At 41.3% G+C, this 13,482-nt stretch overlaps 1 protein-coding gene across 1 annotated transcript; it reads left to right on the top strand.

The window, feature by feature from the left end:
* Positions 1-1,095: 1,095 nt before the first annotated feature.
* tmem38a (transmembrane protein 38A) lies at positions 1,096-12,386 on the top strand. The gene is made up of 6 exons (XM_080771277.1): positions 1,096-1,516; positions 5,429-5,585; positions 7,274-7,458; positions 8,496-8,583; positions 9,961-10,078; positions 10,882-12,386. The coding sequence occupies exons 1-6, from the start codon at positions 1,393-1,395 to the stop codon at positions 11,071-11,073; spliced, it is 864 nt and encodes a 287-aa protein (XP_080627403.1). The 5' UTR covers positions 1,096-1,392; the 3' UTR covers positions 11,074-12,386.
* The last annotated feature ends 1,096 nt before the right edge of the window (positions 12,387-13,482 follow it).

The following is a 13,482-nucleotide window of genomic DNA, read 5'->3' as shown; positions in this document are numbered from 1 at the left end:
GTGTTTTGATGAGCAGGCTTTTGTTTTCGGAATTTGTTGACCCGGGCTATACAATTATGTGACGCCAGAAGGCGCTGTTACGCCATTTTTGCAAATGTATATTACGCACTACCCTAGGAAAGTGAAAGTAGATAGATTGCATAGCGCACTGCAGGGCAGGCTATGGCTAATTGCTAATTGGCTATCTACGCTTTATTCATGCGATTCACGGATTCATGCCACAATACACAATTACACATTATCCTATTTTCTATTCATTAGTTGATTTATAATTGTATTGCCATGATTGGTTTATTTAATAGGCTACAGCATTATTTATTTTATTATCAATGATGATTAAGTGAAGTCTATTCACCCCTTATAAATGAAATGACCAAGAAAATAATAGCCGGCTCTATCTTAAAATATGTATACTATACTAATACTACTACCTACTACTACTACTACTAATAATAATAATAATAATAATAATAATAATAATAATAATAGTAATAATAATAATAATAATAATAAACACTATACTATAGCCTAGTTTCACAAAAATGCAATTGTACGCCATACTATTTGATTTTTAGCACACATAGGGCAGGCCTACGGTCTTGGCATTTTAGACCTAGCCTGGCTAATAAACCAGATTAGCCAGGCTATTTTAGACCTCCAATAATGTCTGCAGTCTGCACCTTTAATGGATGGGGATGGATTATGGATGCGAGTTTCATGGCCTGGAAAACAACAGCCTATTGGACGACTATTCATTATTTGATTATACTAATTTCTATTGGACGTCATTGCCAATGCATTTTTGTCACCATGCAGCTGCAATAACGGTCCAGCCTGAAAGCATTTTATTCAGCATCCGGATTGGAACTTGAATAGACAGGATCACGCCGATATAAAGATCTTTCGGTTGTTTTCTAATCCAGAAATGTAGGCTGCTACGATAATACAAAACAAAATATCTCTGCATCGCATCATAGGCTATGTCGTATGACTATGAGACTGACACAACTAAGCCCGGTCGTGGTACGACGGCGGCTCGTGCGAGATTAATGCCGACAAAAGTTGCGCGCTTGCAGATCGGCTCTTGTTTGCAAGCGACAGCGTCAGCGCGCACATGTAGACATTTCACACAGCGCGCCGTGCAGATGTGGGTATATAGCCTATTAATAGGATTGTAAGGCTGTGCAGATGTAGCCTATATGTCTGTGGACTGGTGTATTAATAGGAGGCTTGAGTGTCTGTCACTGATGTGGAGCCAGGACTGGTGAAGAAGACCGGTGCACCAGGGCGGCGACACGCACGCCGGAGAAAAGGGGGACAGTCAGGGATAATAGTCATTGTAATTATCAACAAAACTACTACATGCGACACTTGTAACAGACGCTGAACACCATGGAAGTACTCGCAGCTCTGAATTTGGGCGATCTCGCCGCCACTTTCTCAAAATTGGGAATGTTTCCCGTTTTTGATGTTGCTTATTATATTGTCTCGTGTCTCTACCTCAAGTATGAACCCGGTAAGTGCGCAGTTCTTCCTCTTGTCAGTCTTGTGCGTGTTTTGGTCTTCTAACATTCTTCATGCATTAGTTTTTTTATACACTAGCTGTGTGTGTCACACAGTCACAGTGTGTGTGTGTGTGTGTGTGTGTGTGTGTGTGTGTGTAGTTGTGTAGCCTACTATATTGTTCAATCATATCTATCTCTCATTTCAATTAGTTAGTTATTGATACATGAATTTGAAATTATAGGCCTATATAGGCTACACAAGTATGAGGGAAACCCTTTTGCACAGGCTGCTACTGCACACGATATTTCCAAAAAAGGCAATCTCCTATTTTAGCAGTCATTATGCTCATAGCAGCAACATGAACTACTTTACACAGAGGAGAGACTTGTTGGCCAACCACTGAACCGGTCCCTGAAGGGGATTATCTCAACCAACTATATTACATAATGCTTTTAAACTTAATGCTTTTATTCATGATTTGACTCTGAAAACTATATACCAAGTGAGCAGCATGAAATATGATAGACAGACAGTGCATACCAACAGCTTCAGATTGCAAATAGAAGATCCTTAAATAGAAGTTAGTGGGCCTCGCGCACACACACACACACACACACACACACACACACACACACACACACACACACACACACACACACACACACACACACACACACACACACACACAGATTAGCTGGACATTTAAATAGAGATGAACGGCCCCTTTGAAGGCGTGAATCCTTTTACGTTCCTCAATATTTGTCCCTTCTCATAGTAAATAAATCTGCAGTGTTAATTTAACTCCAGGTCAAATTGGACTCAAATTGGTAATTTCTACACCCTCACAGAGTCAAATTACTGGGTTTTGTACACATACATACGCGGCTAACAGTGACCGTTGAAAGTTGCAACACTTTGCACCATCTGATGTATTCATTGTAATAACACCCTTCTCATCACACAGTCCCATAACTCACAGAGAGTGCACAAATTGAACCAAATCCAGTTGGTTCTATTTCTACATTTTCAGATGGCAAATTTAACACCTGTGATTTTGCTGTGTACACATTAGTTGATCACTGTGTTTTGGTACAAACACAAAAGATTCATCCTCCAAGCCTCCATGGTTGGGTGAATTTGAACCCGTTTGACACTGCCACTGTTGCCAACTCTTGTGAGAGAAAGCCAACCCACCTCCAAAAACAAGCCCAAAACAAGCCAACTCTTGGCGAGAGAAATAAGCCAAATCTTCTCGAAAAACAAGCCAAAACAAGCACAATAATATTGCCATAATACTAAATATTTTATGCATTTATCATTATCAATTCTATGTATGTCTATAATTATGAATGTTTTGGTCATTTATTATACTATAACACATAGTAGAGACACCTACCTTCTGTCACTCAGTCTCAAAGTGATTCATACTCCTCCAAACCTATGGGTATTTAAATGAGCCAACGAATTTCTAAAACAAGCCCAAAAAACCGCAACCCGTGACTCGGGGGAAAAAAACGCGACTCTGGAAAAGAACAAGCCAACTTTGGCGGGAAACAAGCAGACTTGGCAACCCTGCACACTGCCCGTATGCACTAGGCCTGCCTGAAGAGACCATTTGTTTTGCAAATGAGAAACCTGTTGCTTTGCAAGAGCAGCTCCGGCCCGGCACACAGAGTTCACCAACATGTCACTGTAGTTTCCTATTCACTTCACTGACTCCAGTGTAGGATAACACATCACACATCAATGAGCTTTGAGGAATATAGGCTACACAGCTTTGAGGGAACTTGAGCAGAGTGAGAGAAGAGTGGATAGCTAGAAACAGAGAGAAAGAGAGAGAGAGAGAGAGAGAGAGAGAGAGAGAGAGAGAACCTTTCTTTGATCATTTCATGCACAACTTAAACCTTCAAGGGAGTTCGTAAACGGAAACACAGTTGGCTTGGATTTGCTTTTTTCTGTTTACATCCAATCCCGTCACCACAAATGGCCGATCTGTTGTTGTGAGCTTGTAGATCTGCTATTCTTTGTCTAACGTTTCCACCAGAATAGGGTATAACCAAAAGAAAGAACAAATTATGGGACTAAACAGACTAAACACTGAGAGAGAGAGAGAGAGAGAGAGAGAGAGAGAGAGAGAGAGAGAGAGCACAGGGGTCAAAGTTTAAGTCGGGCCCAACAGTTGCAAAGCAGGAGAAGCAGGGAACCTGCATGTATTTATAGGGTGACATTCCTTAGGATCAGATTGCTCGACTCGAACCATGGCGCTAATCGCACCACAACCCCGATACCCCCACCTGTTGTTGGGGGATCTGTAGTACCCTTGGATGCTTTTGACTAGGCCTATAGTTCACACAGTCTGTAGTGTGTAGTAATATGTTAGGCTACTTGTTGTAGTGTGACAAGAGAGAGGGTGTGAATTGTTTTGTATTTTTTTATCAGGGTGTGCACCAACATGTTCAACCAACCGTGTGTGGACTGTGGTATAGAGATTAGACAATCTAGATTAAACAGAAAACCAAGCATATGCAGACCAAGCAACACGACAGCTGCGCCTAATCAAATTAATACTGGGTGTGGGTGTGTTTGATTTGTTGTGCCAAATATACTATGCTTGCACATTGGCACACCTAAATCTAACAAACCTATTATTACCGCACAACTACAAATTTAGTCTAGGGTTTTAATGTTCTAAATTGAACACGCCTATATTGTACAAGTATGAATGAAGCTTTCTTAATTTACGTGATTGTAGGCCCTTAGCGCTGTGCCTTATCAATGGATGTCTTCTCAATACATTCCATATGTATTGAGAAGACATCCATTGATAAGAGAGATAAACCCATTCATCAGCTTCAGTGTTCTAGTTTTGTCTGCTCACTCTCTTTGTGTCATCACTTCCAATTTGACTTGTTTATTCTGTTATGTATGAGATATAAATTGGTAAGAATGGATGTCTTATCAATAGATGTTTATCAATAGACGTTTTCTCAATAGATGCCTTCTCAATAGATGCTTATCAATAGATGTCTTATCAATAGTTGCAATGCAGACTAGCGGACACATGGATCCCTGCCCTACACTCCCTCCTATCAGGGTCAGGGAGGGTCAATAGACCATCAATAGAGCAAACTGAATAAAAGAGCTACAACAGAATACAACAAAGCAGGCATAAAAGTTGATAAAAGTCACACTTAAGGAATACATTTGGGAGAATGTAGGGATTCAATTTATTAGTTCATTGGAAAGGATTTTATTGGATAATATTTATGATGTATACAGTTATATCATGAATATTTTCTACGGCTGTAGCTATTATTTTATTTAGCTATTGATTCAATTTGATTAAAGATGCATCTCATACATAAACAAGTCAAATTGGAAGTGATGACACAAAGAGAGCAGACAAAACTAGAACATCAAACTGAAGCTGATGAACGGGTTCATCTCTGGTTATTAAAGAGCTGGAGAGACAGGGAGACCCCCGTTACTGAACAAACACTCTATACGAATGATTACTTTTTTATTAACCCAAAAATAGCACTTACACACTACCATTAATATCTAATATGTAATCTACAACATTTACAAATGAACAAAATTTAGATTATTTGATTGGGGGGAAAAAATCTATTAAATTAATTAGTTGTATTAAAGGTAGAGTCAGTGATTTCACTTAATTCAAATATCACTTATTTTTTTGTTTTGTTGTGATAATCCTCTCTACTATAGAGTGTGCTGACCATATAAGGAGTTCCTCCCTGTCCCCAGTTAACCCCTGGGGGTCAAAAAACCTTCGTTTTTGTTCTCTATCCTGATTGGATGAAAGCTTGTGTCCCAAGGCAAAAACGAAAACTAAGGGTTTTTGACTGAAATCACTGACACCCCCTTTAAATTAATTAGTTGTATTAACTGCTATGTGCAGGCGCTGTGGAAGTGTCCCGTCGGAGTCCGGTGGCGTCATGGCTGTGTGCCATGCTCTACTGCTTCGGAAGCTACATCCTGGCAGACGTCATGCTCGGTGTCAGCCCCCTCGACTATTTCCAACACAACAGCCACATCCTCCTGGCCTCAGCTGTCTGGTGAGAAAGTTCACAGAATGCCTTTCTTGCCCTTCACCCGAGGAAGAGATGAAGTTTCAAGTTTGTACATTATAAAACTTAATGGAACATTTGGCGAGAGGTTTCACCTTCACAGCTTTTAGTTTCAATGTTGTGATGAACCACACACCTTTGTCTGTGTCCTTCACCAGAATGGGACATTAGCGCGCCGCGAGCCATTTACCTTTGTATTGCCTGCGTTTTTAAAGCAAAGTGTTCTGTTTCTCTCGGTGGAAAGAGTTACAGTAGCTACAGTAGTACATACTCCGTCCAAACAGCCAAAGTTTGTTTGGGTAGGCAATAACTTCTAAATTATGTCATTCAGATCTTTGGATGAGTCTCTCTCTGAAGTTCTTTGGGCTGTTCTGAGATGTTCTGACGAGTCAAAGTATAGTGATTTATTTAGTAGTGTTTCCACACTCCCTGGCCTAGCTTCATTCTGCCAGCAGTGAAAGCGGCTCACGAGCCAACCTCCAGGAGGCACACCTCTAGAATCCCTCTCTGAGTGACCGTGCATAGACACAATCTGTCACAAGAAATGTCCAAACCTCAGAACTTTCTCAAATTCCCCACAGCGTGTTGGAAGGCAGATCCAACACCCGTCGCTGCACTGGCTGTAGCCTACACAGTGACAGCTAACATTAAAATGAGTCCCGGATTGTAGATTTAAGCATGACTCTTCAGAATAAACCAGGATACTCAAATGGGGATAAAATATACAGATTAGCAAAGATAAACAGACCACTGGTCCTCATGGTCTCCAGCCACAAGTAAGCAAGCCAACTACCATTTAGAGCTTCCCCTCTATTCTAAAAATGTCTGTAAAAGGCTGGTATAATAAATTGAATTTCCATAACACTGTGACCAGAGGACAAAACAATTAGTTTCCTGCCTTGATCCACACAGAGAAAGATAGAACGTGTCAGCTTCTGCCAGCTTTTTCAATCTGGCAGAGTCGGGTTATTAACATTATAGCTCAGCAGTAGAAATTTCTTGAGCGGGAGCCCGAGTTGCGGATTAGTGCTTTAAGAATATAGATTATTAAATAATCTATATATTTTTCCTATTCTGGGATGAACATTTGGCAAAATATGCTCACAACAGGACTCTTTGTAAGCTTGTAGATTGGCTATTTTTAGTGAAAATATTTAGTGTACAGTAGCACAAAAAAGGGAGTATAATCTATAGAGCCCTTGGAGGTCAACTAAGTGGTAGATAATAATAGACATGTAATCATTCAGGCCATATTGTCAGTGGTGGAAAAAGTACTGACATTCTTTACGTAAAAGTATCAATTCCATAATGTAGAAATACTCTGTTACAAGTAAAAGTCTGGAATAAAGTACAAAGATATAATAAAAGTTAGTAGAAGTACTCTGTACACGTGGAATGTCCTGTTTCACAAGTTTTGAAAATGTATAAAAATCTTTGGAAAATAGCAGATCTACAAGCTCGCAATGTGTCTCTAAGCAACACATTATGAGCTTTTTGTTAGTATTCAAATAATTGTAGTGGAGTAAAAGTATAATATTTGTCTTCGAGTTGTAGTAGTGTAGTGGAGCAGAAGTAAAAGTGAAGAAAATATACATGTCAACAACACAACAACATGTCGCTGTGAAGAAAAGGGATGTTTCAAACGGTGTTTCGGTCTCCCCCACACACCCCGTCAGGTACCTGGTCTTCTTCTGCCCTCTGAACCTCTTCTATCGATGCGTGGCGTTCCTGCCCGTCAAGCTGGTGCTGGTCGCTCTGAAGGAGGTGGTCCGCTGCCGCAAGATCGCCGCAGGCGTCCACCACGCCCACCACGCCTACCACCACGGCTTCTTCATCATGGTTATCGTCGGCTACGTCAAAGGTCGGTGTCTCCCGTTCTCCGACTATGCTCCGTTTTATCCCAAACAACCTGGGACTTGTCTGAGAGAAACTCATGATATTTTAGACCCTCCAATGCACGGCTTTCAGAAATTACATCATGTGGCAGCCAAGTCTATGGACATTTAATGTTTTAGAGCATTATTAAGGAAAAACGTTTGCCAGCCTAGTCTGGGTGCATATCTTTGGTCCGACGTCCCAAACCCCAAACCCTAACCTAACCCTAACCGCACACGGAAGCCACGGGTGAGTCTTAACCAGCCACACATGTGTCTTAACCGGCCACGCATGTGTCTTAACCGGCCACGTATGTCGAACTATTGGTACATCGGACTAATGTATGCCCCCACGGCGCCAAGTCTATGGACTTTAAAGTTTGTTTAGGGCAGTTATGATGTAATTTGTTTGCCAGCCAGGTCTATAGAGTTTAATGTTTGTTTAGTGCAGTAAATGACAACGTAAGAAGTCATCTGGCTAATAATACAATAGAATTACTGAATCTCAGGAATTTCTCAGTGAGTAATTCATTGTGGCACGGACATGAGAACATCAACATGCCCCCAAAAATCAGCATAAGCCCCACCATGTGACGTCATGTGGCAGCACCAGTGGGTGTGATTTTTTATCTGTATGGTAGAGAACGTTAAAGCAGCACTATGTAGTTTGGGGTACGTCTTTGACTTCTTTACGCTTTACTTTAGTCTCTGTAAGCATGTCTGGCGAGGATGCGCTGTAGTTGGCCAGTCTTCGCTTTTACGGGCAGTTCTGCATTGGCAAATGCCAGGATGAAACTCATACTCATACTGTATGTACAGTATATAGTAATACAGTCAACTGGCCGGTGCCCCCTGTCCCTATACATTTATGGAAGGATGTACAGTACTGTATGTTATCGCTAAAACATGTGGGAAATAAATGCAACTATGGAACATCCAGACCCCCAGGAATGCACCCAGGGGCAGCGAGACACAGGGGTTTTCTGTCCTAATTATTTCCACTTCCTATGTTTATCCCGTCTAGGATCTGGAGTGGCTCTCATATCCAACTTTGAGCAGCTGCTGCGTGGCGTGTGGAGACCCGAGACCAATGAAATCCTCAACATGTCATTGTGAGTGTTTGTGTGTGTGTGTGTGTGTGTGTGTGTGTGTGTGTGTGTGTGTGTGTGTGTGTGTGTGTGTGTGTGCGCGGCTGTGCGCGTGTGCGTGTGTCAATCTTCCAGAGGCCCGATGACTGTCGAGTGTCGATGTGTAAATTAATCTGTCACTGTCTCCTCAAGCATGGAGGGCTGTTAGAGCTGAGAGAAACCAAAGACTAGACTGTAGTTACCAGGACAGACATGCTACAGTACATGCAGATGAATACTTATTATAAGGAAGTGGGTTCACACAGCTTTGTGTTGGATAACAGCACAAGGAATGAGATTAATTTAGGTGAACAGTGCAGAGCTTGTAGATCAGCCATTTTTGTTGTTTGTTTAATGCTTGTTTTATGATAGTAATACATAATAATAATAATCTAAATTTGCAAAGTAACTTGTAACTAAAGTTTTAAAATAAAGTTGTGGGAGAGGTTAGTTGTGAAAAGTACAATAGGCCTACTTGCTTCTGAGGTGTGGAATAGTGGAATAGAAATATAAAGCATTGACAAATGGAAATACTCAAGTGAAATACCTCAACTAAGTAGAGTACTTGGTAAAACGGAATTGCAATGACACAACTGTTCTAGTAAAGTTAATTAACTAGGGAGAAAAATGTGTTCCCTCTACCGCATAAAGACTTGAAAATACTGAAGGCAAAAAAGGACATTCAATGGATCAGAAACCCTGAGGATGTTGTTAGATGGAAATAATGGTGATTGAGAATTTTTTTTCTTTCTTTTTGATATCCTTTTTCAACGGTTCTATTACAAAGTGATAATTGTATATTAAGATCACCCATTCACCCTATAACTTTACAGATTCTGTCATGGAACTTTTGTCCTCAGAATATATCTCCTGAGTCCTGAGTGCCTGCAGCAATTTATCTGAATTTGCACACATGGGCATTGGCCATTAGCTTATGCAGGGCTTCTCAAAGCCCTTTTTCACTTTACCAAATTGTACCCTTATCTTTTTTGTCAAACTATGACCGGTTGCCAGGTTATGCTTTTGCGACAGAAATAATACAGCCTTACTTTGGCTGTTCTTAACCCCCAACGGGTATGGACTAGAATGACTAATTTGTTATTGCTCACTCAGTCGAAATCCTTTCGGATGAAAACACGCTTACAACATTCAGGTACATAGAATTCTACTTAATATCATCCACTGGCTTGACCCAATAATCGAGGACCTCCTGGATGCATAGTGCATATACCACATGCATGCAATGCAATCGGCGATTCCCCTTGTTCCATTGCTAGCCAGACAAACCATTTGCTGAATACCATTCCCTTACTGTCACTGTCAACAAAGGCTAAACATGAATGTTGTCCTGTGTCTCTGCAGCCCTACCAAAGCCAGCCTGTATGGAGCCATACTGTTCACCCTGCAGGAAGCTCACTACCTGCCTGTGTCCAAGAGCCTGCTCATTGTCGTCTTCACACTGTTCATGGTCACGTCCAAGGTGAGCTCCTTCACCAAGCTTATCGCGTGTAAAATAGTCAATAAAATAATCAGTGAAAACACACCCACACCCACACAACTTTGTACTCCCACCAAGCAACTCGATGGGAGTGGTTAGTTGTTAACATCAAAGTGAAGTTTAGAATGTGTTTATCTGTTCTAAAAAAACCTGAATGTGTGATTAGCTTGTTTCACAAACAGCACACTCGTAGAGTCTCTCTTATTCAGTGGTGCAGCCACTCCAAGGAACAGCAATGTGTGTCACTATGTATGAATGTATGTCTGTTTAGGGTACCAACAGGTGACAAAGTGACTGTTGAGCTTCATACTGTGCACAGGTGCATGATGATGGGAAGCTGAGTTTTTAGTGTAATACCAGCACAGAGCACAGTGCAGTACAAATTACGGTGTAGCACATGCACAGGTGCATGATGAGAGGCAGTACAGTACAGTACAGTACAGTACAGACTACATAGTCCGACGCCAATAGTCCGACAACCAATAGTGCGACAGCCAGTAGTGCTTCAGACAACCAATAGTCCGACAACCAATAGTCTGATAACCAATAGTCCGACAGCCAATAGTCTGACAGTAAATAGTCCGACACCCCAACAGCACCACTCAGTTCAGACGTCTCTGATTTTCTACAATACAAATAAGGGGTTTAAATGAAAGGTTCTATAAAGTAACAACGTAATTCAAGGGTGCCTTGGATGAAAAAGTGAAATACAGGCGTGACCCGACACAAAAAAAAAACCTTTGAGAACCACTGCTCTAAACCAGCACATTTTCTCTCTCTCCCAGGTGGTGCTGACCGCCCGCCACTCCCACGCCTCTCCCTTCGCCCTGGTGGAGTCGTGGGTGTGCCACCTGCTCTTTGGCTCCGCTCTGGGCGGAGGCGAGGAGGAGCACCACGGCGCCGCGTCCTCGCCCGCCAAAGCCAAGGAGGAACTGACCGAAGGCACTCGCAAGAGGAAGGCCAAGAAAGCCGAGTAGAACACCACCCTCCACTCCCCCCTGAGATGAGACCACCAGCGAGAGGAGAGAGAGACACACCTCCTCTCGTGGCTCACACACATGATGATGGAGCTTTCCTGATCCTCACCGAGGGAACAGGGGAAGTTTGGCGTATGCCAAATGAGGCCCTTTCTATTCAGGACAAATGGACAGGACAAAATTTCTGCATATTTTACAGTACGAGGACTCAACACATTGGAGACATCGAGCCAGCCAGTACTAATGTTTCATACCAAAATGTGATCATTGGAAATAATGACTGCTAGCATGAACATAGACGCTACTATAGAATATTATTTTTAAGTGATTTGAAAAGGTTAAAGCTCTATAGTCTGATAGTAATCATTGCTATAGAGTGCTAGTGAGATGGATTGCCAATTTCAGCCAATCAGGAGAGATAAACGATTGTTTCAAGCTTCAATTCCTGCTCATTTGACCACTTCCAATATAATTTATCCTGTATCAGTTCTCTTGTGATTGGAAGAAATTGGTATTCTGACCTGAAAATCTATCTTCTGTTTACTAAAGAGAGACCGAGAGACCCCTGTTACACTCTATAGCAAAGCCCATACGAATATAGAGCTATTCAATACTTATTGGAAGAAAACTACTTACTCCACCTGTTTTTTATAGGGTGCAAAGCTGAATGAATAAATGCATATTTATTAACTAATTCATAATTTAATTTCTGCCATCAGAAAAGCATTTGTTTTCCCCACACTGGATACATCTTGTTTTGGAATGAAACTGTTCATATTGACTTTTGATTCATTTGTGTATTTATCAGTGCATAAGTATACTAGTAAGTATGGTAAACCATGTTGTGGAAGAAGCATGGATTGTTTAGGACAGTGGTTCTCAAAGTGTTGTCCGGGCATCCCCGGGGATCCCTTAATTGGGTTCCAGGGGGTCCCCAGCTAAATTAGTTCAGTTTAATCACTTTATATTTCAGCTATTTTTGACAGATTTTACAATAAGTCACAAAATACTTTCAGATGGCGGTCCCGCGGCCAGATACATATCAATTTTGGGGGTCCTTGACATGACCATGTTTGAGAACCACTGGTTTGGGACGTCTTCTGCCTTGAACACGGCCCTCCTTCACCCGGATATCTGTGATATAAGTTTTATTTCTGAACAGAAACGCATTTTGGAAGAAAAGCACAAAATCTGACCCAAAAATCAGAGAAAAAAATCAATAAAGCAACAGATGTGAAGAAACATTGCTGCTTTTTACACTGGAGAGGAAAGACAATTACACCATGTCTTTGAATAAAGTCATGTTGAAAACCTGTTGCTTTCACATTCCATTTCATCACCAACGTTATAAAAAACGCAACTGTTCTTGTCGGGCACATGGGTTATAGTTTCTGGAGACAGTGGGCTGTATTTTGCGTGTCTTAAGTACCAGGTCTTATGCGTGATCAATGCCATTTGGCTATTCTGAGTGTCCAAAGAGCATTGACCACGCCTCCAGGTCTTAAGTTAAGTAATAAGACCTGGTACTTAAGACATGAAAAATACAGCCCTGCGAGGCTCAAAAACCTTAATGTTGACTCTGGATTATTATAGCCGGCATACCTACTAAACTGGGAGTGAAAAAAGAAAGAAATACCAAAACAGTTACACACACCGTTATACTGTGTACTATTGCTGTGATGCTGGAACTATGCTGATCATATGAGACAGTATAATATACATAGCCTGGCTCCAGCCCCTGAATCGCTAGCTTCGTGTAATGAAACAAAAATTATTTATTAGCCTAGTGTCAGGCTAATAAATTCGATGAAAGAGACAGCAAAAGACATGGACAACAGTTTATTATTTAGGTGTGTGCTATAACCCTAATTTAAAATAAACAAATAATAGCTACAATCGGCACTATTGGGAATATTACTTTCACAAGTAACTTTTACTTTACAAATTTGTAAAAGTTATATTATGCTAAATTGCTTGATATAGTATCTAAATATAGCATTTTAGCTTCATACTGAGATCAAAATCTATATACCTAATTACAAGCAGTTACCATTATGTTGACTGATATTTGCCTGATCTAGAGGTGTGCATATTTGGGTTGTTTTAGCAACCTCTGGTGGACACGGAGTGACACCACTGCCAAACAGACAAGACCACCTCGTCATTACTCATCATCTTCATTCGAGTGCCCTCGAGATCTGCGACACAAGTTGCTCATTGCCACACCAAGTTCATTCACAGTCAGTCCTCTGCCCGTGCTCTGGACAGGGGCCCCTGGCCAGGCTCCATATATGGAGCTGGCCTGTTCTGACGTCACACTACAGCAGAATTGGGCATGCCTGACACAGAACTCCATAAAAGGGAGACAGATACAGAAATCTTCATATATGGGCATAAAAAGGGACACGG

The sequence above is a fragment of the Protomyctophum bolini genome (genome assembly GCF_963924005.1).
Source record: "Protomyctophum bolini genome assembly, chromosome: 8".
NCBI classification, from domain to species: domain Eukaryota; kingdom Metazoa; phylum Chordata; class Actinopteri; order Myctophiformes; family Myctophidae; genus Protomyctophum; species Protomyctophum bolini.
Note: the sequence above shows the minus strand (reverse complement) of the source record. Positions and strands in the feature narration are given on the sequence as shown.